This window comes from Egretta garzetta, unplaced genomic scaffold, assembly GCF_000687185.1.
Source record: "Egretta garzetta isolate BGI_Z169 unplaced genomic scaffold, ASM68718v1 scaffold258, whole genome shotgun sequence".
Lineage (NCBI taxonomy): Eukaryota > Metazoa > Chordata > Aves > Pelecaniformes > Ardeidae > Egretta > Egretta garzetta.
This window is the reverse complement of record NW_009260413.1, coordinates 1,151,096-1,176,699: the sequence shown is the minus strand read 5'-3', so window position 1 is coordinate 1,176,699 and position 25,604 is coordinate 1,151,096. Positions and strand designations below refer to the sequence as shown.

The 25,604-nt window shown below is 40.2% G+C and overlaps 1 protein-coding gene across 6 annotated transcripts in view; it reads left to right on the top strand.

Annotated features, from left to right (window-relative positions):
• The window catches only part of LOC118452794, a 32,514-nt gene extending 13,755 nt beyond the window's left edge, over window positions 1–18,759 (top strand). For 2 of the 6 annotated variants that reach the window (XM_035899175.1, XM_035899172.1), the window contains exon 6: window positions 3,536–3,662. In XM_035899175.1, coding sequence (XP_035755068.1) covers window positions 3,536–3,611 — 76 coding nt within the window. In that variant the 3' untranslated portion in view covers window positions 3,612–3,662. Of the gene's footprint in view, window positions 1–3,535; window positions 3,663–5,231; window positions 6,689–9,335; window positions 9,555–18,731 lie in introns of those variants that run through there. The other 4 variants (XR_004842628.1, XM_035899174.1, XM_035899173.1 and 1 more) reach the window with 4 other exon arrangements.
• The last annotated feature ends 6,845 nt before the right edge of the window (window positions 18,760–25,604 follow it).

Here is a 25,604-nt window from a genome sequence, read left to right as displayed (position 1 = left end):
CCATTGTCATTTATATATAATTAACATGGATGTCTAAGTCAGAATTCTAGGGTTTATAAGGGCTTACCTGTTCCTAGGCTTAAATACTTTCTTATGGGGCTTCCTCTTAGGGAGAAAGAATGCCTTAATCAGTGCTCAGTTCAGCCCCTGGTTTAAAAACTTATTTTAATGTTGCTTCACTCAATATTGCAGTTTATAAGGGTCTTGGGTAGAAATATGTCAATTTTTGAAAGCCATTTAGACATTTAAGACATTAAATCAAAATTGATTTGTGTGCTGTTGAAACAAGATTTAGCAATCTAAATTTGTTGGACCCTCAGAAATGCACAAATTGTTTCCCCTGGAAATCCAAAATGGTTTGTTTCCAATAGGCTCCCAATGAGCTTGTGCTAGTTTAGCCAAGAAGAAGAAACGTCATTCTACTCATTTTATGCTAACCAAGCAGAAGAGAAATGTGGCTCCTTGGTCACAAGCTACTTCTTTATCAGGAAATCTAAACTGATTCTAGAAATGTTCACAGGTGTGTCAGTATCTTTGGAAATCTGGATCTCAGTTCTCATTCACACATTTTACACACAACCATTTTGCTTAGTACCGATAAAGGGCATGTTTTTTTCCCTATATGCATGTATTTGCTAGGAAGACGACTCAGAAAATGAAGCAGGTTTGCATGTGCTAAGGGTAAATATGATTGGCAACAGACCTGTATTGTGTGCTAGTGGGGAAAAGAGTTGAAAATTTAACTTCAGATGGAAATTATCCAGAATACTGATAGATGGTTTGGCACCTTTTTATGGCCTACCAGTTCAGCTCCTCAGCCGAGTTAGAGCTTTCAGTTTGTTGCTGTACCAGTGCCAGCTGAGGCCACCAGTTTCTCACTGGTAATGAATTCACGGCAAAACTGCAACTTGTATTGCCGTTCTGAACTGTCTGCTCTTCTCTTGTGAGCAGAGTTGTAAAATGCACAAAAATCCTGTCTTGTGAGTGCAGCTCTCATCTACCAAAATAATCTGCTTGCCCATACAAACGTAACAGACAGCCATAGACGAGTAACGGAAAAGGTATCTGGAATCCAAAATAACAGTAGTTGCTTTAATTTTTGCCAGTCATGGAAGTGTTTGTGGGGATTAGCAGCAAAGCCCTTCACTTTCATACACGTAAATCAGAGCAATGCAGTGTGTTTGAGAGGTTATGGCAGGTACAGTTGTCCATATCTCATAAACCAACTTGAGTCGGCAACTCAGGATATGACTGTGCAAAACTAACAACTGGGGTTTAGAGGAGAAAGCAACTACTGCAAGCAAGGAAGAAAATGCTGTACTTTCCACCTTCCAGGCTCCAGAGTCTTAAAACTTTCTTTCATGCACTGTTATTTCATGGGCAATGAAGGGCGTTCACAGAGAATGCAAGAAGTGAGATGTAAGCATGAATGGGGCCTAGCAGAAAGGTCTTGGAAGAAAGTCATGTACTCTATGACGATATTGTAATCCCTGTCTCTGCTCTTCTCCAAAATGTTTGTGTTGGATTCAGGTACTCTGACAACTGAACAAAGAGATGTCTGAGCCCAACCTACATGGACTTCATTAATGTTAAAATTAATGAGTTCTGTTTATTGCTCTGTTCTGGACAAAATCCAGTCAATTAAGAAAAAAATTACATCAGGGAGTTCATCCGTATTCATCAAGGACTACGCTTTATATCTTCTCCTACTAAGGCACTTCATTCTCTGCCTTTTATGTTGGTGCAAGTGGGAGAAAAACACCAGGAACTTTCTCCTACTGTTTTTTTACCCAAGCTAAAGAAATGGGGCAACATCCTTTCCTCTGCCCTGGGGGATGCATTGCACATGGCTGCGAGATCGTGTGCTGTATGACTGAGGTGCTACGGATCAGTCCTAGCTCCTCAGAAGGCAACATCTCATGGCAGGATCTGTCTTTACGAGAACATATCTGCTTTTCACAGAATCTTCAGTTTCCTGCCTGTAAGACATATTAGGTATGTTTTAATGACAACTCCAGACTAGTGGAGGCTGGCGCTAAGTCTTTTGCAGCTATGTAGATTATGCCAAATTCAAAAAAACCACAAGACTGAAGCTGAATGTCAGGTTAGAGGTAGATGTGGTTGGGCCAAGTATTAACTGAAGAAAGTGGATATAGCAGTAGGCCTTTGAACTACTGGGGTTAGCTTGGCTTTTACCACAAAAAAATTTCATTTGGACTCACAGCTAAAAATGTCACTGCTATGTGTACTCGCTTCAGCTCAGAATGAGCTGTCAGTGGAAAATACGATCTTCCAAAATTCCCTTGTGCTTTTTCACCACACAGAATCCTGGAACCCTCAGAGGTGGTGTGGAGACACAGAACAATGCAATTTTTGTGTAGTCACACAACGTGCATGACCAAAATGCTTTCTGCATATAAATAATACAGATACAGATGCCCCCCTTTGCTAAGATGTAAGAAATCAAAAAGTGCAGTTCTGAAATGCTATGGCAAAAAGCTATGTTTTCAATTTTAAGTAAGAGCTGGGAGCATGTGAGGAATAAATGAAATTAAGAGATTAAGTAAGACTATGGGATAAATACTGTGGTTCAGATGTAAAGGCTTTAGTGACAATGTCAGATGCCTGGGGGGCAAGAATGAAGCAAGGACAGAGATCAGGGTTAGAAATAGTCTACATAAATGGAAGAAATAGGTCTAAGAAGTCCAGAAGGATATAAAGGATGAAATAGCAAAAAGAGTAAAAAAAGACCAGGGACTAGAAGAACAGATGGGAAATTGAGATTTGAAGGCTGAAAGCAGCCAAGACAGTAAGGAACCGACAATGATCAAGTCTGAGAAGTAGAGATCTCTGCAGTGAGGGAAGACAACTGGAGGGGCTGAAGGCGTAAGGTAGAAGGAATTGGAAAGGAGGTGCTGAGATTTAGAGAGTCAAATCAAGCAACTCAACATTTATCCTTGGAAAACTAAAGATGAGTGCAAAACAAAGCCACGAGTATTGATTTGAAGTGTCCAAATGTTAGAAAGGACCAGCATGTTTCAGAGTAAGAGCTTATGTGTGACCTGAGTACTGGAAGCAAGGACTGTCTTTATAATGGCAAAACCAAAACTGTAGTTTGAGGTAATCCTGAACTCAGGGTGTTTTGGCCCAAATATTGATGATGTAAGCGTTCTCCTTTTTTACAAAAACAAAGTATTTTGTACCTTCAGCAGCTTTGCAAACACAGCTGTTGGGCACAGGCTTCAATTATATTTACGTCAGTATATTGGTACCAGCTTGCTGGTTAGAGGATACCTACCAATTTTTTTTTAACTTGAAGGCCTTTTATTTAACAGAAAAATCCAAATGCACTGGTATTTCCAGTTCAGAATGAAATCAACTCAATAAAATGGTTTGCTTTCCACCATTTATTCACAAGATGGAATAGAAAATCTTGCAGTCTCTGAATGTTACATAATGGGTGACAAAGGAAATAGGAGTTTTGTCCAAAGGACTGGGTATTTCTAAATATGAATGAGTCTTATTTTTATCCTAGTGGTAGAAGCCCTTTCTATGGTGATTTCTACACAACAGCCCTGCTATCTGGTTGTGTGGACACACATGGATTTTAACAACCAAATGCAATGCAAGTTAAGGATGCACACTATATCCCTAAGTGAAAGGTTAGTAATAATCTTTCTTTTCTTCTCTTCAGGAGAATTCTTACTAAACCTTCATACTTGGGGTTTTGGTGGGGGACTGGTTTTTTGTTGCTGTTTTTTGTGGGTTTTTTTGTCAGGAGCCAGTTTCTGCTTCATCACTCATTCCTACCTTAACCTAACTTAAATCCCTTCCAATGAAAAAAGTTAAACTCTAGAACAGGCTCAAACTTTTGGAAGCTGTGTCCTGAACAGTTTCAATATACATGGTGCTCATGCAGATTGCTTCCTTTGCTTCTTGAAATGACTGATAAAGTTCTCTAAAAATAAAAAATTATCTTTTAATAGAAATTTGTATTTCACCTGCTGGAAATCCCATAACAGAAGTAACTAAAGAAAAATGTGCTTGAATACTTATGATTACAGCACATGCCCATTTTCATCAGCAACTGAAGCACCATGGTCTCTTCAGATGATAGGAAGATGAACATGTCTCTTCACAAAACCAAACTGAAACTGATGGACAGCTAGAAATTTCAGGGAAATTTAATTTTATACTCCAGCGTGTGAAATATAATAATTTATGGGGTGAGGGGTGGTGGCGGTGAGCATTACACCAAGGTAGCATGCTAAGAGGAAGAATTCAGATGACAATTTCTCCAGAAAAAAACAGACTAGACCTTTGGGCAAAACACTGTTTCTTTGTTTATAGTAACTCTTCCAATCAGCCTGCTGTGGACTTCACTGCAAATTTCCAAGGGCTTTCAATGACTAAGAAGTATACGTTTTTTGCTTGCAATGGGAAACAAAAACTATCCATTTAAAAAATAAATAAGTATCCAAATTATTCCTTGTTTTTTCACAGAAAATAGTCTTCCTCTTGCCCCTTCCCTCCTGTGACTGTAGAACATGAAGCTCTTGTGTCTGTTCTACCTCATCTGTGGTATCTAAGTAATGGGGTGAAAGTGAAGAATGGGGCTAAGTGGATAAGAAAATTTACTGTAGCTAAAACCAGTGAGGTTTAGTTGGTTTATTTTTGGTTGTTATCGTTGGTGGTTTTGTTGCTTTCAAAACTGAAACTAATGAGATGAGGCAAACTAAGGTGAAGTGGCTTGTTCAAAGTCACCCAAAACACAACCCTGGTCTCCTGGAACACTGTTTATTGATGTCTGCCCACACCTTACAGTGATGGTTACTACAGCATCTGCCCCAAAAGTAAGAGGGCAGGGCTGTATTTCAAGGCTGCATCGGTCTAAGGTAGCTTGAATCTGTATTTCAGGAAAGCACTTCAGCCACCAGGTACTGTGAATTGAGAGTGAGTTTGTTTTTCATCCCTCCCTTGAATGCTGGCCATGCTGTTACTTGAAGATTAAAGTCAAATAGTCAAAAAGGCAGAAAATAAGAAGTCAATCAATTCTAGTCCCGTTGCTGAAGCAAGTAGGGTGTAGGTTCACCCAGCAATATCGATGGATTTGAGAGCTGTTTTCCCACTTTGGGTGATAGCCTCTGGTTTTTAACCAGGGACAGTCTCAGGTAAAATACATGCACTTGCTTGGTAGCAGAGCATGATACCCCCACCATGCCCTCTTTCAGATGAGAGCACACAGAGTCCTGCTTGCTTACTTTTCTTCTGTCCCCATGACTGGCATCATTGACTGCATAGCCATAGGAAGGCTGGAGAGTGCCCCCTCTTCGACTTCAACCCTCCCAAAAGGACCTTCACCTGCTGCTTAAGGTACACTTCTACAAGTTGGAAGGTGTAAGTTCAGAGATTTTCAGGTTAAGAAAACCTAGAACATAGATTTTCCACTTCCCAGACAATGGTGTCACACACTAGACTATTATGCAGAAAAGCAAGACGATATTAGGACTGCCACTGGTGTTGCCCCATTGCATTATATTTTTATTATTTTTAAGAGCTATTCTCACTCCACAAGGCATCTGTCTTCAGGAAGTTAAACAATGTGGATCCCAAGTAGTAAGAAGTGAACTAGTTATTTCTTATAGCATTCCTACACAATCAGGGGAGGAACCTCTGGACATCTTCAGAGGACCCAATTTTTGTCTAAAGAAATTTTAGTAAGTATGGCCAGGTAGTCTAGAACAATATTTTGCCCCTTTTCCTCATCCTTCACCCACCTTCTGTCTTGGTAGCTTAATTAAATGTGAAGTAATATCTAATAGGTCATTACTTCTCCTTTAGTGAAAGCAGATTAGAGTAGAAATTGGCAAAAACATCTACATGTCTAACCTATTTAAGAATAAAAAAACCAAAAACCTGGGGTGTTGAGACATGCATCTGTTCAAGTAGACGTCTGAGTATTAGGCTGGGTTTGAAAATACCTGATCTTGTTGTGCAGCCACCCATACAAATGTTCTGATCTTCAGATGCTTGCGTTCTGTTAGGGGGGAGCTTCGTCGTACGTGTAGTCTGATGCCAGTTTCTGCTTCAGTGAAATGAAAGAAGTTTTCTCAATATTCCCATTGTTGTTCCAGTGAGCTATAAGAATTCTTTTGAATTGTTCCCATCTTGCTTTAAGAAGGTATGATAAGTACAGCAATTTATTCATAATTACTCTCCATTGTCAGTGTTTGTCCACTAACATGCTCCTTGTAGATGATGTTTCTCTTATTTAGAAAATAAGTTATTTAGAAGTCCTCCTACTAAGGACCCTGACTCCCTTTAAGGGATGCTTTGAGAGATACAAGTGAAAACCACTAATAGCAACTAGATAATACTAGGTTTATGTATTAGAGTCTTTCCTTCAAAAATAACCCACTTATATGTGCTATGAGACCGCGGCTCATGCTCTCTTATATTGCCTCATAGCCTTATCAGTAAGCATAAGGAATGCCACTATAAAACGTGTATATTTTGGCACTAGATTCAGCCACAATAGAGAGAAAAAGGGATTTTGAAGACAACAAAACATTTCATCTTTTACATGAAACAGACACTTTGTAAATGTTATAGAAGGTTTCATTTCTGGATTTATTTTTAAATTTTTTCACTTCTGGTCTGGAGAAGGAAAGTGAAAAATGCCATAAACCAACTACACAAAACTTTTTAAAATGATGGAAAGTAATATGTAAATAAATCAGGTTTGTTCCTTCTTAACTATTTTTTCATTTCATTTCACTTTATTAGTTTAGATTGTTCCACTTTCTGAGATGAAAAATGTTTTGCTTTCTCCTGCTGCTCCCAACATTTTAGCATCACTGGGAGACTCTTTGGTCCTACTTTCGGATAATGAAAATATTTGCAGACATGCAAAAACATGCTCTATATCTGCTTTAGAGGATGACTACTTTAGAAGATGCAGTGAGGATAAGGCAATGATACATAATTGCAGCTAATTTTTTTGGTTGTCAAGTTTTAGTGTCTTATTTTAGGCCTATTGCTATGGGTTTGATAGATTTCATTGGAAGATTACATGCTGGTGCAACATCTTTTTGATCAAAATTGTCTTTACTTGGTTGGAATGGAATTTAGGGCTTAAGCAGGCTGAAGAGGAACTCAAATTTCAAGGCCAGGTCAGACAATCATGTAAATCTGCAGCCATCACTCTTTAAGAGACTGAAATTATAAAGACCACACAAATTGTTTCATGAAAAGATCTTCAAACAAAGCGTAATTGTTTTTCCCTTTGGAGAACTGCGATTTCTTCATCTTAATGAAATCCTTGTCTATGGCACCGGTCTTTCTCCTTTCCTCACATAAACCAAAAAATTATCCTTTTTTTTCCAGAAGTAACCTACTCTGCAAATACAAACATATACACATTCTGAAGACGTATTGCATGTTTTTTTACCTATTAAAAAAACCCCAAAACGCTTTGAGCTGTTGCAGCACTGGAATCTCAGGTGAATGCAAGAAAGGAAGACATTGCATCCAAGGAGGCTGGCTGCAGCTGTGCTGGAATTGTCCAGCGATACAGGGTATATGGTAATTTCTTAACATAAAATGTGAAGCTACTTCTTTAGTTCAATATTTGGCTCAATCCAAATTGCTCTAACAGTTGTACAACATGAAGTTTTTATACATACACAAAAATTCAAATGTGAATGTGGAACAATTTGTTGGGTTTTTTTCTAGCTGACCTTGGTGATTAGCAGGTGGACAGCATCTGATTTTTGTATATTTAAAAAAAAAAATCTAGAAATGTTTAGTCTACCCATGTAAAGTCTTAAGAAAAAATCCCTTCACTTTCAAAAAATGTTTCTGCATGAAATTTTGAGGCTTCTGCATAAGTGTTGTTTTGGGGTTAGGCAGAGTAATTTGGCTTGTAGCTGCCAATTGAAACATGAAGTGTTTAGAAAAAAAAGCACATATTTAATCTGTCATGGTTTTCAGAGAAGCATCTGCAGTTTGGTTTATTGTAGCATTTAGATAAATATTCAACTTCTTTCTTCAGCAAGTCCATCTTTCTTTCATAACTAAAACTGGCATATAAGTTTACATAGACAATGTACAGACTGGGCTAGACAAGAAGCATTACAGATAATTTGGACTGGACATAACTAGATCTTAGATTGTAGAAATGTCTAGGTATATGTAAAGCCCCTTAAGATGGATAGGATACATATTTTCACTTGGTGGATAAAGCTGAATGACAGTCTGTGTTTCTAAATGTTTTGTAAATATTTTTGACCTCTGCTGTAATTTGCAAAGCTGTTTGTAGAAACTCTCTCCACAACAGACACACCCAGAAGATCACCAACACTGTCTGCTGGACCCAGAGCCAGGAATCTCATGCTTTTCCTGCCTATGCCCTAGTTCAGTTTGTGATTAGTTTTATCTTTTTTTTTTTTTTCTTCTCTTTAAGTCTCTCCAAACCTTTGTATCCTGTGTCTTAGCACATCGATAGTTTAGGACACACCCGCATCACCAAAAAAAAGATCCCAGGAAATGTAGTTATTTTTAAGTGGTTTCCTGGTATGCAGAACTCATGGTTACACAACTACAAACTGCGTGTACTTAGCTTTGTTTTGCACGTGAGGGAATGTATCAGGCAGTAAGTGCAAGACTGACTGCAGGGATGCCCGTGGATCACATCATGCCCCTTCGGCGGGCACCCACTTTCTACGTTGCCTCCTTTGGCGCAGGACTGGACGGGAGAGCCCAGGGGGCTCGGGTATTTAAAAGTGGGCTGTGGGAAGGGTGGCCGCCGGAGGGGTCCTGCCCGACGCAGCCAGGCCGGGGGAGTAAGCGCGGGCTGTTTGAGATGACCTGTAGAGAGGCGGCTCAGTCCAGGCCTGTGGCAGCATCTCTGACGTGAGCTCCCCAAACTGCCAGCGCTCCCCCCGCCCCAGCATATATTCAGCATTAATCACTGAACGCGCATCTTATGGAAAACAGTCATGGAGATCCTCACAGGGCTCCTCTGTGTTCTAAAAGCGGGTGTAAAAGACTGGTTTTGCTCCATCAAGGGTATCGCCTCTGTGCATCGCCAGGCTGGCAGCTGCAACACCTCTCACCTCTGGCTGCGTTATTGCTCTCTCCCCCGAAAATGCGCTGCTCCTGGCAGTGTCCTGGCTAGCGAGGCCGCTCCGGCAGTACGGACGCCTTCTCGGTATCGGATATGGGTTACAAATGTAATAGGCACAGGCGCAATGTAAAAGTTTGGAATAACTTTTAATTTTTGTGTTTGTTTTTTTGTTTGGTTTTTTTTTTTTAATGGTGAACAACTCGTTGAGATGGAGAAGTACAGCATTTTACACGGCACCACGTTGATTACTGTAGATAAGAAACATGTCTTATCTGGGCTTTCCCTGGAGACAGTTTAAAAAGGGTTAAAGAGGCTGCTGCTGGCCTGCCCGGAGGAGCCAGGCCCCTGGGCAATCAGTTTGATTGGTGCCAGCTGTGGCACAGGCACCCTGCCTCAGAAAAGCCACTTGGCTGTTCGAAGAGCTTGCTGCTGCATCCCTCAGCCTGGGGTGAGTTGCTGCTCTTGTTCTTTTTGGTAGAAAATGGTTAAAAGCTCCTCAGGAATGGGCTGGGATGAGTGGATGGGTTAGGCAGGCAGCCCCGGAGGCAGGCAGGCAGGGCGGGGGGCCTTTGGCCCGCCATTGCAGCGGGAGGCAGACTTCATTCTGCTTGCCCTCCTGAGGGTGAAGAGTGTGTTGTGTGGCCAAATGCAGAAAGCTCACAGCAGGGGATGGCTGTGGGGAAGGGCTTGGGGGCGCTGTGGACCCTTCAGGGCTGCTGAGAAAGGGTGTGGGGACAGTTTTGGACTAGCATGCTGTTGCATGGCACCATGCTGGCCCAGGGGCTGAGGCCACCTGTGTGAAACCAAACTGTGCACAAAGGTGTTGAGCTCCTGCCTGCAAACTGTGTTTGCAGGTGGCCTCATGATTGGTAAGGGTATGGTACAGCTGATAAGGGGTAGGGGCACCTAGACCGTGCTAATTTTTTGCTCTTTGCATAAATCCAGGGCATTTCCTTGTCTCCTTGTGATGTCCCCTATGGCATGGTGCAATAAGGCAGGGGTGGGGCAAAGAAGAAACCTGAAAGTCTTTCATGGAAAAATGTTCTGTTCTTTCCAGCTAGCTCAATGGCTTACCTTTATCGATTTGGATCATTTGTTTCATCCCACGTTATTTTGAAGATGAACTGACATAATGGGACTCTAGTTCAGTAAATCTCAAACTTGGTTAGACTTATGGAACAAAATCATTTATATATGCAGCAGCATTTTATGTGCTAACATGAATATGGAAAGCTGGGGAAGGAAAATATGAATTCTGATACTTGATCTCCTTGAAATCCTGCAAGTGTAGCTATGGTGTATTTCAAATAACTGCCTTACTGAGGGAAAATGCCTTATATTATTCAAACCCCTGCTACCTGATTTGAATTTATGACTGTCTAAATATGCTCTGTGGCTGAATTACAAAGCATGTGTGTATATTAAACCTGGTGACTGTGGGAAGTAAGTAACGTGATATACAACTTAAAGAATGATCAAAACCAAGAGCTGATGTGACCAATGGACTCTAATAGATGTAAGTAGTTTGACTGCTTGTCATCTGTCCACATGATCCTAATGTTGGCAGCCTGTTGAAAGTGATGCGTGGGAAACTAGTGCAAAGTGCTGATGTATTTTATGCTAATGGGGAAAAGTCCATATTGTTCAAATTAAAGCCTAAAGCAGAAACAAATCATCCAGCCAAGCCCATCCTATGGAGTTTCATTGAAACAGTTAGTGGTCTCTTTCGTGACCTCAAAGTTGTAAAAATTAAACAATGTTAGGGGGTTGCTGTTTTCAAGTGCTTCTGGCTGCTGAAAACAGCTGAGATTCTCCTACAGATGGCTATTTAAGTTAAAAGCCAAATGGAGAGATCACAGCAATTAGTGCGCGTTGGCTTCTAACTGCATCAAAGTGAATAATGTGGGAGAAGTAAGCCAGGACTGGGCCTCAGTCTGTGTTTTTTCCCACCAGAGGCTGAGTAAGAGAGCAGTTCGTCTCAATTTGAAAAAAAAAAAAAAAAAAAAAAAGAGGAGGGGGGAATTTCTTGCTGCTTCACTTGAACAAAATAAAAGAGATTATGCAAAGATAGACTAAAGTGGGAGGGAAGAAAAAATATTTCAAAGGGAAGAACAGCCTACTTCAGGGCTCTCTGACTGGGTCTGTAGTACAATGTTTCTCCTACTTTTGCCATAAACTGCCTCCCCACAGGCTTGTCGCAGGGAATAAAGCTCTCCTCTTTTTCTGTGTAGCTTGAGCCCTCAAAAGCATAATAGGACTTCAGCATTTTTACTTAAAGGAACTGAAGGGCCAAGTGATTTATCATCATGGAGATTTAGAATTTCCTGAGGAAAAATGGAGGGGCAGAAGGCTTATGAATTAACACTTTGTTTTTCTACTAAGGGAACTCATTTGTGTAAGAGATATAGAAGTATACCATAGCATAACCCTAGATTCGTAGAACATTGTCCAATGAGGTACTTCTATCGTCACTCCTGAATGTATTTGAATTTCTGGTTTTCTGGAGGTTTCTAGCTATCCACTGGAATGACTTGGAGCAATGAGATTGTGTTGGAAGATAGTCATCAGAGAACTGGTCTCAGATTTCAAGTCAAGAAATGCCTCTGAAGAATGGTCAAGTACAAACCCAGCATTTTTTCCTTCAGGTCTTTTTCTTAGGGAGCATGCAAAACAATGGCAAAATGTTACTAAGTCACAGTTGTTCTTGAAGTAGCTTTTGCCTCCTCCAGATGGAGTGAATAATTTTGATTGTTGTATGCTCTTTAGTGACTTGTCATTAGCACCTTGGGACTAGTAATCTGTAAATTAGCATTTACTCCATTGGTGCTCCTGTGAAAAGGTTTATCTGTGAAAAATTAAAAATGGGGATTGCTTTCTACACTGCTATTACAGCCTCCTTAAAAATGAGGAATGAGGAGCCCACAAGTAATAAGTCCAGAACAGAGGCGTTCCTAATGTTGTGTGAAGAGTGACTAGGAGACAGTTCTCAATAATCTTTGGTCATGGCGATCAGGCGAGATTCCTGAGGGCTGGAAGAAAGAAATGTCACCCCTGCCTTCAAGAAGGGCAAGAAGGAAGAGCCAAGCCTCACCTTGATCCCTGGGGAGGTGATGGAGCGACTAATCCTGGAAGCAGTTTCCAAATATAAGGAGGACAAGATGGTTAACAGGGTAGTCAGCAAGGATTTATAAAGAAGTTGTCCTTCACCAACTGGGTAGTCTTCTCCAATGTGATGACTGGCTTGGTGGAGGACATGAGAGCAGTGGATGTTGTTTACCTTGACTCTAGCAAAGCTATTGACGCTCTCTCCCATAACATCCTCATGGACAAGGTGATGAAGTACAGACCAAATAAGTGGACGAGTGAGGTGGATTGAAAACCAGCTGAGCTGCCAGCCTCAAAGGGTTGTGATCAGCAGCAGGAAGTCCAGCTGGAGGCCAGTCATTAGTGGGGTACCCCAGGGGTCAGTACTGGGGCTGTGTCAGTGCAGAATAGAAAACTGTGAAACGTGTTCTGCCACTTGATGGCATCTGACACCTGCATGTACATATACAAGGTTGTTGAAAGGATGCAGAAACTGATTCGATGCCCAGGGGCGCAGCCAAACTACCTCAGGATTTAGCTATATAAATTATTTCAAGTAAAGGTTACTAGGGTCACAGGGGGAAGCAAACTTTGCGCGGAAGAAAGTCTCAAGCTGATTGTAAACTGAAAGAATAGAATAAATTGATGCCAGCCAGCTGTGAGAGCTGGTGACAAAGACAAGAGGCTGTGGAGCTGACCCTTGACACTAGCAGTTGCAGTTGCCTGGCATGAAACCTCCTGTATTGCTGGTAATAGAAAGACTGAGAACAACTGCTGGTGCCAGCAGGGGGTTGAGGAGAAGCCAAGCTGAGCTGCAATTCCAACAGCATTTATTTAGTCAAAGATCAGATGAAATACAAACCAAACCAGGGGACTTGGGGTAACGGTGTGCACCAGAACTGAGGGCTTTGCACCACGTAATGTAGGAAAGGAAAGTGTTTAAGAACAAGGCTACTTCACAGCCTGGTGGCCAAGTACAGCTACAAACACCAGCATTGCAAAACAGCAGTTTTGTGGTTGTTGGAAACAATGGGATCATTCATTTTTCTCATGAAAATTGAAGATGAAATCATAGCCTACATACTATTTTTCTTGATTCTAATGTGCTTTCCAGCCTTTTCTCTATGGTATCTTTTAGTAGAGGATTATAGCACCTTGCCTGTCATGCTATTTAGTGACTTTTCATTAGCACCTTGGGCCTTGCCTTTCCTCCAGTCTCACTATGAATTTTCAGCTCCACATGCAGGTCAAACCCATATTTCTTATTCCTCCTAGACCAGCAAACCACTGCATTTCCATAATACAGGTCTCATACATACATACTGTAACCAGTGCTCTTAGGAAAACTAATATCAGAATAATTTTTAGCAAGCTAAATTTAATTTTATGTTGGACTTAGAATACTATCGTTTGTATTTGGACCACACTGCTCTTGGTGAGAACCTTTTTCCTCACACTACCACTTCCTTGAATAATTCTGGGAAGTGTCTTAATTTGGGAAAATACATGCTTCTTTATATTAAAAGAATGTTCTGTGTGTCACAGGAACGTAGCACAGTGTTCACACAGAAGTGTAGTGAAGTGTTTGCACAAAAACTGCAAAAAGCAGTCCCCGAGGTGGACAGTCTTGACCAGCTCTGAGGTATGGGTTCATGCACAGAGCTATATACATTTGGACTATGGAAATAATTCTCTACAGTGCTTTATGCAATGGTAAAAATACTGAAATCTTGCAGACACACATAGATTGTCTCAAATGATGATCAGTCCAAAACTTATGGAAATTTAATTTCAATTTCTAGCAGCAAAACTACTTAGGAACTCCTTCTTTTCCTTATGAAATGCAAGCTCCAGTAATTGTTCAATATGTTAATATAAAATACAGAGAATATGTGGCTAACTTAACCTCTGCAACTTGTTGATTGGGAGTACTTGAGCATACTTAGTGTTGCATAAATACTATCTTTTAATGCAATTCAGGACTGAAATCGAGTAGTATATTCTAGATAAATCAGAGGAAAAAGATAATGCACTAATAAATTAAAATCAGCTATGCCCATAATGATCCCAGTTATTTCTAAATGAGATTGAGATGTTTGTGTATATATGTGCATTGTGTTGACTATGAGATGAATTATATGTTTAGAGATTAACAGCTCCTAATGCTTTGAGGCTGGTGGAGGAGGTTTATTGATTTGAGGTTTTGTTTTGGTTTTTTTATACTATATGGACTATCAGAAATCTGCTGGGATGGTAGTGTATCAATGTTTTGATGCTCTTTATTGGCTTTTAAAGATCCACCAAGGTTCTTGCAAAATGTTTCTGTCTGTGGCTACCTCACAATGTCTTTGCTTGCCCAGTTGGGATAGTGCTAACTAGCTTGGTTGCGTGGTGGTCCATGGCCTGACTGCACAGGGATGCTGGTGCGGTAGGACAGTTTAGAGGCGGCGCGTTGGGCAGATGCTCACAGGCTCATAACGCTGCCTTCTGAAGACTCTTGATTTTAGCACAACTGCTTCTGTAGACTTTGACATTTTCTGGATGTAATTTGTGTGACTTCGGTTAGATCGTAGTTTGAGTGCTCATTATATGAAAGTATGAAGTCCTTCATCTCTCACAAAATCCACTGAAGAGACTCCTGTTGATGTCAGTGAATTTTGGATTTGGTCCTTATATGTAAATACACCTGCTCTTCTCATGCACAAGCTCGTGGCATTCATTGAGGAGACAGGTAGGTGCTTAAATGAGCATGTTCTGTCACCTTTTTGATAGGCCTCTGTAAGCACTATCAAATTTACATATAGATAAAATATATAGAAATTGCAGAAAGCAAATCCACACCATATTACACATCATCTGTGGAACTGATCCACTAGGCCTGCAGAATGTTTAAAAAATAGTAAATGCAACATAAAGGAATTGTAAATTATAAAACCAATATTCCTATATTTACACATTCCTTTATATTTTTGCAGTAATTCATAGAAAGAAGGCAAATAAGAGTTGATAAAAGCTAGCTTTTAAAGTTATTTTCTTAAAGTTAAGTTATGGAATGCCATACTCGGCAATGCACTCAAATGTATTTATGAACCCTGATAAGGAAGCCTTTGCAGAATGAAGTTGACACAACCCACACTGGGGGGCACTGTTGACTGCTAGAATGACTGTCAGGTCTTGTTAACCCAGAAGGGTTTCTACAACCTGGGTTTTGGAAAGGCTGGGTGTGATATTAGTGTCGTTTGTTGTTTTGGAAAGCTAAATATACAGACCTGTGCCTCACATGCTTCGACCTCGTATATAAGAATTTTTTTTCCCCTTCAGGAGGAACTTATGATGTGAGCATTGTCTTTGTTCGTGGCAATATCTGAAAGACTTTTGTGAAATGTATCGTATCCCACTTATCTCATTGTTTCTCTCATCTGCTTCAACATATTTTTAATATAGCTCACATATGGCATAAATAGCATGCTTCTATTTGCAGATTATTTGGAGGAGCATTTCACCACATATGAGGAACTAGACTGGTTGTAATAATACAATCCCATTTAAAAGGGGAATGCTATTATTTGTTCTAGTTGAAATATGTTGTTTTGATAAACAACAAATGTCTAAGCAGCAGCTGAAAAAAAGCATTTATGAGAGACTAAAAATAAGAACTTTATCAGCTGAGTGTTCCTCCTTATGTTTCTCTCTGAGACCAAATTGTAACAGTATCATGATCACACTTAACTGTCTTGATATCATCTTGTAGTGTCATGTTCCCAAAACAAATAACTTTTAGCTTAGTTCCAAAGTTTTAAAAATTCCAGCCTTATATGTAAGCCAAAAGGGTACAAACCAAACCTTTTTGTTAATGTATAAGCACATGGTTTAAATGGAATGTTAGTGTTTAGGAGAGGAGGAAATAAAAATTCAGGAAAATAAATGCTTTTATTAGAGAAAACTGTGCAGCTAAGCAGCGTGATGCTTTATTTAGCAAACATTATTGTTAGAAGTGGTTACCCTCATACTAAAAAAAATAAAGCAGAAACCAAATGAAAACAAAATGGGAGTAAACATCTTGTTCTGTGGCTTGATCAGCTGATGACAAGTGATTGACTTCCTCCTTCCTAGACATACCACACATGACTTGTACTTCTCAGTCTTCAAATTAGAGGCAGTTGAAAGTCTCCACTGAATATGATGTACTTATACAAGAAAGCTTCTGACAGCCTATCTCTGTGAACAAACAGAAAGTGATATTTCCCGCTGATAAAGTTCCAATGTAGCTTTTGCAGGGCTAAGATTTGTACCTGGGAATGTGAAAATGTAAACATCTCCTGTCATGCAGTGAAGAGTCGGATAGTTCTCTTCTATAGCGCATGGCCAGAGAACAGAAAGCAGGAAAAAACCCACAAAACTCTGCTAACCTTCCCATATTGTGTGATTCTGAGATGCAATCCAACTCCTTATAACTCTGTTTCAGTGGCTGGGGGTGCAATACTGTATCACAACACGCCCTTCAATGTAGGAGGAATTAATGCATACAGAATGTTGGTGGATTTTAGTAACCATTTAAAAAGACTCGGAGATCAAACAAACAAAGTCACTTGATGTTTGTGCTGACTGTAGGGCTAAGCATTTTCTTCATCTCCCCTTTTATAGTCTTACTAAATAATAAGCCCAGGCCAGAGAGGTGGATAAACTCATTCTATTGTGCCTGTCCTTTGTGTGTAGCAGGGTAGCTGCAGACCCACACCCACATAAACTCTGAAAATTCATAGTCATCTTATACCTTAAAGCACCTTAAAAAGCAGAATATTTCTTCTTAATAAGAAGTTCAAGTGTTCCTATCTTTTGTGTTCTCCAGGTTTTAAAATACCCTAAGCTCAACACTAATTACCCCAGTAATTATCAGGAAGAAATAGTTGCAAAAAGCAAAGCATTTTTATTATTTATGTAAAGAGGTTGAGAAGAATATCCTCTGGAGCAATAATAACTCTTCCTACAACTATTTTGCATCACTGTGAGTAGTTGTGATATAGTAATACGCATCTCTATGTGTAAACCTAGCAGCCAGTACTACTTACACATTTTTGTAGCTGTAATGCTGATGGTTCATTTTCACCCTTGGTAGCGTTACGTTAATGTATCATTGCCAAGATCGATTTCTCCCAGCAGCAGGATTCTCTGTAAACAGAACTAAACAGAATCTGTCATAAATCAAGCTTTTTTTAGAAATCATTTGTCTGAGCATGATTTTTCTACCCTTTGCCAAGTTGGAATATTTTTAGAGCTATCAAGTGAGCAGTGAAAATATGGTGAAGGCTTTCTAGGTAGCACTTTACATACTGTTAATGCACAGGATTTTTGGTAGTAGTTATCACCATAAGAGGCAGAGGTCTATTTCTTTCTTTCTTTCTTTTTTTTTATAGCTGGAAAACTGAGATGCAGAGCTCAAGAGCTTATTTTTCGTGTTTCCATTCTTCTGTTGCTTTTGGTTGGCACTGTAGTGTGTAAGACCTTAACGATCCGTATCCATCAAGAATGTGAAACAATGCACAGCTATGCCAAACTCGTCTTGGCCAGCTTTGCACGGCAGTGCACCCACCTGAGTAGCTGAGACCCTACTCCATACAGAAGCCACAGTGCTGCTTCTGGGACTGTTTATGGTGGTCCTTTGCAGCATTGCAGCATGCTACCTTGGCTAGAGCGATCTCGGCGAGGCCAGGCTTGCTTGCAGTCACAGGAAGAGTCTGTTAGATCTAGGTGTGACCTCAGATCGCTTAAGATCTGGCAACGCTTCAGTTAACATAAACAGAATCTACTTCTCTAAGCCTGCTGTGCTGCAGATATTTCATATTCAGATTATATGGGCTGGACTATTTTTTTTTAAGGGCTAGGTAAAGCCTCATGCAGTTCACCTTGATACCTAGGTATGTTGCTTGCTCATGTAATCTAAATAGGCATCTACAGGGTACCTCAAAGTACAACCTAAAATAGAAGTCTCCTGTTGCTTTGGACCTAAGATACCAATTTCCCTAAGGATGGCAGAGTACAAATTTGAATGTAGGCAGCTCAAAAGGGAAGTAAGTACCAAGACTGTAATTAGTAGAATTGCAAATTTAATGAGGATACCCAGGGTTAACACATTCATTTGGGGGTGAGTGGGTGGGGAATTTGCCACCTGGGACTGATACTTTAAAAATTCTTATCTGTCCCAGTCTAGTAGATCTAGAGATCTGAGTATGCTCAATGTTTTCATGTAGGGTCAGGTCTCCCACAGAGACCTTCTTTAATGCAAAAGTGAAAATGATGGTGCTGATGTCCACCTTTACCTTTTTTTGGCTCTTTAAGTTCATGTCTAGAAAATGGGATGTGTAGGTACAATACCTAGGAGATGTAGGTTATTCACTGTTTTGGATGGAGGTGCTCTCTTTCCCCAATATAAAGGAGGTGCTCTCTGTTCTCCATATAAGAAACTGCATTTCAGGTGGTCACTTTTGCTCCTTTGGAAATCCTTTCTGTTCTCTTTACGCAGACCCTGGTCCTAGTCTTGGACTGGATCTCCAACTTCTCTCTTCATGATCCCCTAAGTCCAATGTTTTTGTGTCGTGGTTTAAACCAGCAAGCAGCTGAACACCATGCAGCCATTCACTCGCTCCCCAGTGGGATGGGGGGAGAGAATTGGAAAAAAAGTAAAAGCCATGGGTTGAGATAAAGACGGTTTAATAAAACAGCAGAGAAAAAGAATAAAAATAATAATGATAAAAGAATATACAAAGCAAGTGATGCACAATGCAGTTGCTCACCACCTGCTCACCAATGCCCATCCCATCCCCAAGCAGCGATCATTCCCCCCCGGCCAACTCCCCCCAGTTTCTATACTGAGCATGATGTCCTATGGTCTGGCATAGCCCCGTGGCCAGTTGGGGTCAGCTGTCCCGGCTGTGCCCCCTCCCAGCTTCTTGTGCACCTGGCAGAGCATGGGAAGCTGAAAAGTCCTTGACTCGTGTAAGCACTGCTTAATAACAATTAAACCATCCAAGTATTATCAACATGATTTTCATCCTAAATCCAAAACACAGTGCTATGCCATCTACTAGGAAGAAAATTAACTCTATCCCAGCCAAACCCAGGACATTTTGTCATTGGAAAGCCCACTTTTCAATCATGATTCAAAGAGATCACATTCTAAGCAAAGATTAATTTATTTACCAAACAAAAATCATGTTCACAACAGGATCCCACGAGTGAATTTCCTTACCCAGTTTACTTTACCCTTAGCTCAGCACAAGATCTGTTCCCTTCCCTGAGTCACAAAGGACAAGTTCCCTTGGTTCTGATGTAACCCTAAGTCTGCTGACAGCCTGTTTACATCTTTCCCAAGGCCACTGACAGGTATAACATACTCCTGATCCTGGGGTCTGATCAGGAAATATAAGCTGCTTTCACTTAAATGAGGCCCAGAATAGGTCTGAATTCCTTTGAAGCAGTGTGCATCAGGTGTCTTATCTTTGTCCTTGTTTCAATCTTGTTTTTAATTCAGCTGCAAAGATACTAATCTATCATAAACAGGACTCATCATGCATTCCTAGCCTGCCACTGTCTCTTTTGTTCTTTTGTGGGGGATCCATATGCCCTTCTTTCAACAGTGTTTGATATTCTGGGCTTAGCTGCCTATGTGTCCTGCTGCTTTGCACTAATGTGCCTTTGAAAATAAGATAAATATAGTAAGAATTGTTAGAAGACTGTTTAGTGGGATTCTTCCCCGTTTCTACATACTATAACACTTGCTTCAGATCCTAGGAGGAGGAAAATTTTATTCCCATGGAGATAAATTTTAATGGAGCACTAAGCTACAAACTTTTTTTAATCTCTCTTATTCTATTGTGTTTTAGTGTTCCATTTGGATAATTAGGCATGGCTTCATGAAGGAAATCAGATGCAGTTATTAATGGCAATCTGGGTGTCTGCTGATTTCCAGAACGAGTGAAAAAGAGTAAGAAGAAATCGAAGGTTCAGTAAACATCGACCTTAGCTTCTAGGTGAATTCGAGCCTTCTGGGTGAAATTAAGAGTATACATACAGAAGTTGTTTCCATATTGAAACAGCTCTCCACTCCCTCTCCCTGTTGTATTAACTGATCTGTGGTCTGTTTTTTTAAATTACTGTGTGCAATTGCTTCTCAAAGATAATACCTTATTTGTGGTCACTGGTTATGCTACAAATCAGAAATAAGCTTTTACACCAAGCTAGTCTTGCAAAAACCTTTTTGATCATTTACAAGCCTAGCTGCAAGCAATGAAAGAATCAAATATTCTCAGACTTCAAAAGGTCCAGGACAACCTTCCTTGCCTTCATTATATGGGGACACTGCTTTCTTTTTGTAGCCAAATAAGCATCAAAGGATCACAAACTTGGAAACTGCAAGTTATGTAGGATTATGTAGAATGACTGCAATGAACCCTTTTATTATGAGAATTGGTGCAGTATTCCTTTTGCAGTTCCCAGTTCAGTATTTGTTATAGACAGAAATGCTAGTGAGTGAAACGTTATGGGATTCATTAAGTGTAATTTTATAGGTTGTAAGTAAAACCATTGACACTCCATAGAAATTTTTAATACAATGCTTTTTGTTATAGATTATATTGAATATCATATGTATATCCAAGATAGTTTGGTCATGGTTATGTTTCTGTTAACAGTGATTAAGGATGAAATAACCTTTCTATTACCACATAGTTCAACAAATGAGCTGCACAGAGACTGAATTCTAATCCAAGAAATATTTCCACATAAGCAAGGAACAATTGCTAAATACTGCTGAGCCAGCCAACACAGAATGAGTGTATGCCAAAAAAGTAACAAACGAAACCCTGCTATGTATATTGCTATATGAGCCATTGGGAACATCATGATTCTGGGTGTTCCTAATGGGGTGCCAGAAATCTTTCTTCTTTCATGGTGGTCAGGGGAAGAGGCAGAGCACTGCCTTTCTGACTTGTACAGCTACAAGAAAATGTAATTTTTCTCCTTTAGATAAACTGGAGAACACATGTTTTGCAGAAGCAAGAGGAGGAAGAGGAAAATCAGCATGGGAACAGACAGCATCTTGATTTATATAACTCCCTTTTGAAGGAAAGGAACCTCTCAGGTTTAGCCAGGGCCTTGAAGTCATTTCTAATGCAAACCAACTTGAGCTCAAAGCCAATAGAAAATATTTCTTTAAAAAATCCTCTAGCTTTTGGTAAGATTATTGCATTTGTAGAAACGGATGAGCTGGCGTGAGAAGAAAACAGCTCAGTATCACTACATCAGGGTTTGTGCTATATGGCTGAGAACCTGCCAAAGGCTGTCATCTCCAGGTGAGAGCGTCCCATTTATTTCTACAGCTTTGTGATACCTTCACAAAGGACAGTGCAGACCTGAGGAACCTCTGTACTGTAGTCTGAGCCCATTAGTGTGGGTCATTTGGATTAAAATCTTCCTCTCCCTGTCAAGCCAAGCAGGATCTAAGCAGAAGGGCATCTGACCCTTTGCCCTACCATACTGCTTCTTGATCTGCAGTAACTGTCATTTGTTGGACCTGGCCTGAAATCATTTGTCTGCTTAAAGAGACAGTAGATGACAATTGCCACAGTTGCTAAGCTCTCCAAACAAATAATGAACATGTTGTGAAGTGCTGTTGAAATGTTCAATCCTGTGTTTTTTTCATGTGACTTGCTTTTCGTACTTTGGCAGCTATAGACTCTCAGGTCAGTATGGAGGCACATGTTACTGGATCTGGTGTGAGACCAACTGTGACGCCACGTACAAGAGATGACAGCTTTCAAATACTAGCTCAGTCTTTCAAGGATCGCTTTGACATGCACTTTGGAGTGTGAAGTCTTACAGATGCAGTCTCGGAGTAAATAAAAAGGACACAACACAATGTAATGTTCCTATTCTGTCATTTTTTTACCAAGTCATATTCATTAATCAAGAATCCAAGTTGGTAGTAGAGGCTTCAAAAAATGTTGAAATACAAAAATCTGTCAGTCTTGGAAGATTACAGAAATGTTGTCAGACCTTCAGTGCAGACCAAATAAACTTAAAGCAAGTTTTACTCTGTGGAGCTTGAAAGTCCAAAATGTAGACAGCTATTGAAGCTGGAAATCCCAGAGGAAGTTGTAGAGACTACTGTGAAAACTACACTCCAGTAAACATTAAGTGTTGTCTGTCACTCAATACAATGCCCCTTCTCAAGTCCCTTTAGAAAAGTCTGCTATTCTACTCTCTATAAGATCATTTACAAGTTCTATTAAATTGTCAGTAAGTTTTTAACAGGCCTCTTGCTCTCTAACTCAGAAGCCTTTAAAGTGCCAGTGAACGTGCTTCAGGGTAAGTGCTATTGGAAATGTCTATTGCACCAGATACTTTCTTGGGCAGAACTGCTTATGAAGCAAAGCAGTGATTAAGCCAAACTTTTGATCCAAGTTCGTTGCTTGGGCACATGTAAACATTGCTTCTTAATCTGTAGGATATGGAAAGGGATTAAATACATTTGGTAGGATGAATTGTAAAGTTCAAGAGTTGAGCAGAACAGTCAGGATTTTACTGTCAGTGTAGCAAAGCTCTCATGCAGACAGAAATATTTGACTTTACAGGTGATCTGCCAGAAGGGTAGGTATTTGTTTTCCTCTTTCCTGTAAATCAGGGTGTCCTCCAGATGTTTGTTACAGCTGTTAGAAGCTTCTTACAGGGAAATGAAGAAAAATCTATGCTGTGCTTAAACCTAAGGGGTGTATAAAGAGCAAGCAAAGAAAATCTTATGATAGTAACCTGAACTCACTCAAATCAAGAGCAGAGGTTCATGGCAAATAGATAAAGGGAACAAAATCCAAAACAGATTTTGAAGCATCAGGCTGGCCTGGTTGTAACTCTCTCTTCAGAGAACTTAGGCAAAGTACTTGCTTTGAAAAATATTGGCAACATTTCTGGAGCTTGTCATAACAATGTCATTTAACTGCTTCCTGAATTGGATTGGTAATAATGATTTGCATCTAGTCAGATATAAAATAATGGAATTGTGTTGCTATCAGCCATGAAGAAGCACATGGTACAGTACAGTGAATTAAAATGCAGGAGAGGGTCTGAGTAATCAACTCAGAACAACTATTCATACAGCTAGAAATCTAGATTGTAGGAGAGAATGAAGCACTTGCTATTGTCCTCTTAAAACAGAAAATTAATAGAGATATCTTCAAGCACAGAACTTATGTTCTTATCTACTGAACTCCCACTGTTTGATGGATGTACTGTAGCTGCGGCAAGTAAGAAATTTCTGCAAGAATAAAACTGCCTTCAGTCCCATGCTTTCATCTTGCCGTATAGATAATGTGGTTATCATGCATTTATAGAACATTTGCAAACTACAAAATACATTCTTCTAAATGGCAGTTGGGCAAGCAGCCTCAAAATAGGCAGCTCACTATGTCTAGTCTTCATGCTTTCTAAGAATGAGAAATATTTCTTGCATTGTAGAAAGCCTTGCTAATTCCCATTCATTCTATACCCCACAGGGATTTTCATGACAGATTTTTTTTTTTTTTTATTCTTTCTCTCTACACTGCAGAGAGGCCAGAAAAACTTTGAAAAGTGATCCCTGTCCAGTTGGTACAGCTGCAGCAGTGCTGGGGCACTTGTCATGGGACTGGGTTGGGGTAACACAGTACCTTGCCCTGTGGCTCGTGCATGGTCGGATATTGATCCACCCCATGAGCTGAATTCCCTGGCAGAAGTCCAGTGAAGAATGAAGGTGTGGGGTGGAGGGAAGAAGGCAGGACAGGGCAAGCCAAATATAGTTGAGTTGAGGCAACTCTAGCTAAGCCAGAAAGTAGAGTCTTGAGATTCATTCATGGTTTGTGTTCAAGTGGCTAAGGAGGTGAGTGTGGTAATGGACCTGTGAAATGAGTTAGTGAATTAACCAGCTTCTCACCTATCCTTCCAGTCTGTGCCAAGGTAATTTTCAGCTTTGTGATGAAGCTAATTGTTGAAGGGAGGCAAAGAGTTGGTAGGGCTTTCAATCAGATGTGATCAAAGCTTCTCCGTAGTGAGATGGTGAGCATGGTACAGAAAGATGGCCCAGGCACTGCTTTCACTTCATGCTCCTTGTCATAGACATCAGAGTTCTAGTTTTAGTTTTGAGTACATGAGCTGCTTTTTTAGAAATTAGCAGGATGTTTGCATTTTCAGCTGCTTTTGTTATGCAACAGGGTGAAAGGAAAGAGGTAGAGCTATTTAGTCAGCCCTAGATTACAGGGAGTGCTTTGCAGACTGCCTTTTGAAGAATGAGCTAAGTGCTACTGTGTTGCTACTGTAAGTTTACTTATTTTTAGATGTGAGAAATGTGTGGTGCTAGGCGATGTTCATAGCAATCAAAACAACAGTTATTACAAAAAGTAACAAGCAAGCAAAATGTAAACCAGAAACCCCTGTTGGAAGCATCTATCAATAGACCACACCAAGCACAGCCTAAGCCTGAAGCAAAACCAAATTAGAACACACATTTTTCTTGAAGTCATATGAACATATCCTTACAGTTTCCCATGAGGTTTGGGAAAGCTGTTTTGTTATGATAACTAGAGAAAGCCTAGATTTTAAATGGTGGTTTTAGCCTATCAGGCAAGTACAAGCCTACCATTAACCACCACCCAAAGTCATATTGTCTATAACTTGCCCACTGGGTTCCCATCCTGGTGTTCCTTGGAGTAAAATGTAAGTGCAGATACTCCGTGCAAGGGGCTGCAGAGATTTAAATCTCTGTTTTAAAAAATTACCACTTCTTCCACAAGCAAAATCTGGAGGCTGGGGATGCGTAACAGCTAGCAAAACTCAATTTTAACTAATCCACAGCAAGGCTTCTTAGCTATTAATCTTACTCTCATCTAGCCATTTGTGCCAAAAAGCCCAGTGCTGTGTTGTTAGCTTCAATCAAAAGATGTCTCACTCCTGACAAGTTTTCTACTGGCTTCTGGTAATTGAAGTAAGAGAGGCCTTCTTGTTCTCCATGGGTGGGTTGCCTTGTCCCCAAACGAGGGGGGCTGTGTATATATGAAGACAGGGAAGCGGCATTTAAGCTGCCTAGTCTTACTGTTTGTGAGATAAAGGCAGCAGAGAAAGGAAGGAGCTATGAAGAGATGTTTTGTTGCTTAGGGTTTTGAGGGGTTTGGGTGTGTTGGTTTTTAAATAATCTTGGTGTGTTTCAGAGAAGGTAATCTCAGAATCCTTGCTGCCAGTGGGACCATTTACTACTTTGAATTGTGTTTGAGCTGTATTTTCCAAGCCAGTTGTCAGTTGATATAATAATTCTTAATGTGTTATTCATTGTGTCCATATGTTCTTTAGGTACAGAAGGTAGCAAAGTGAATTC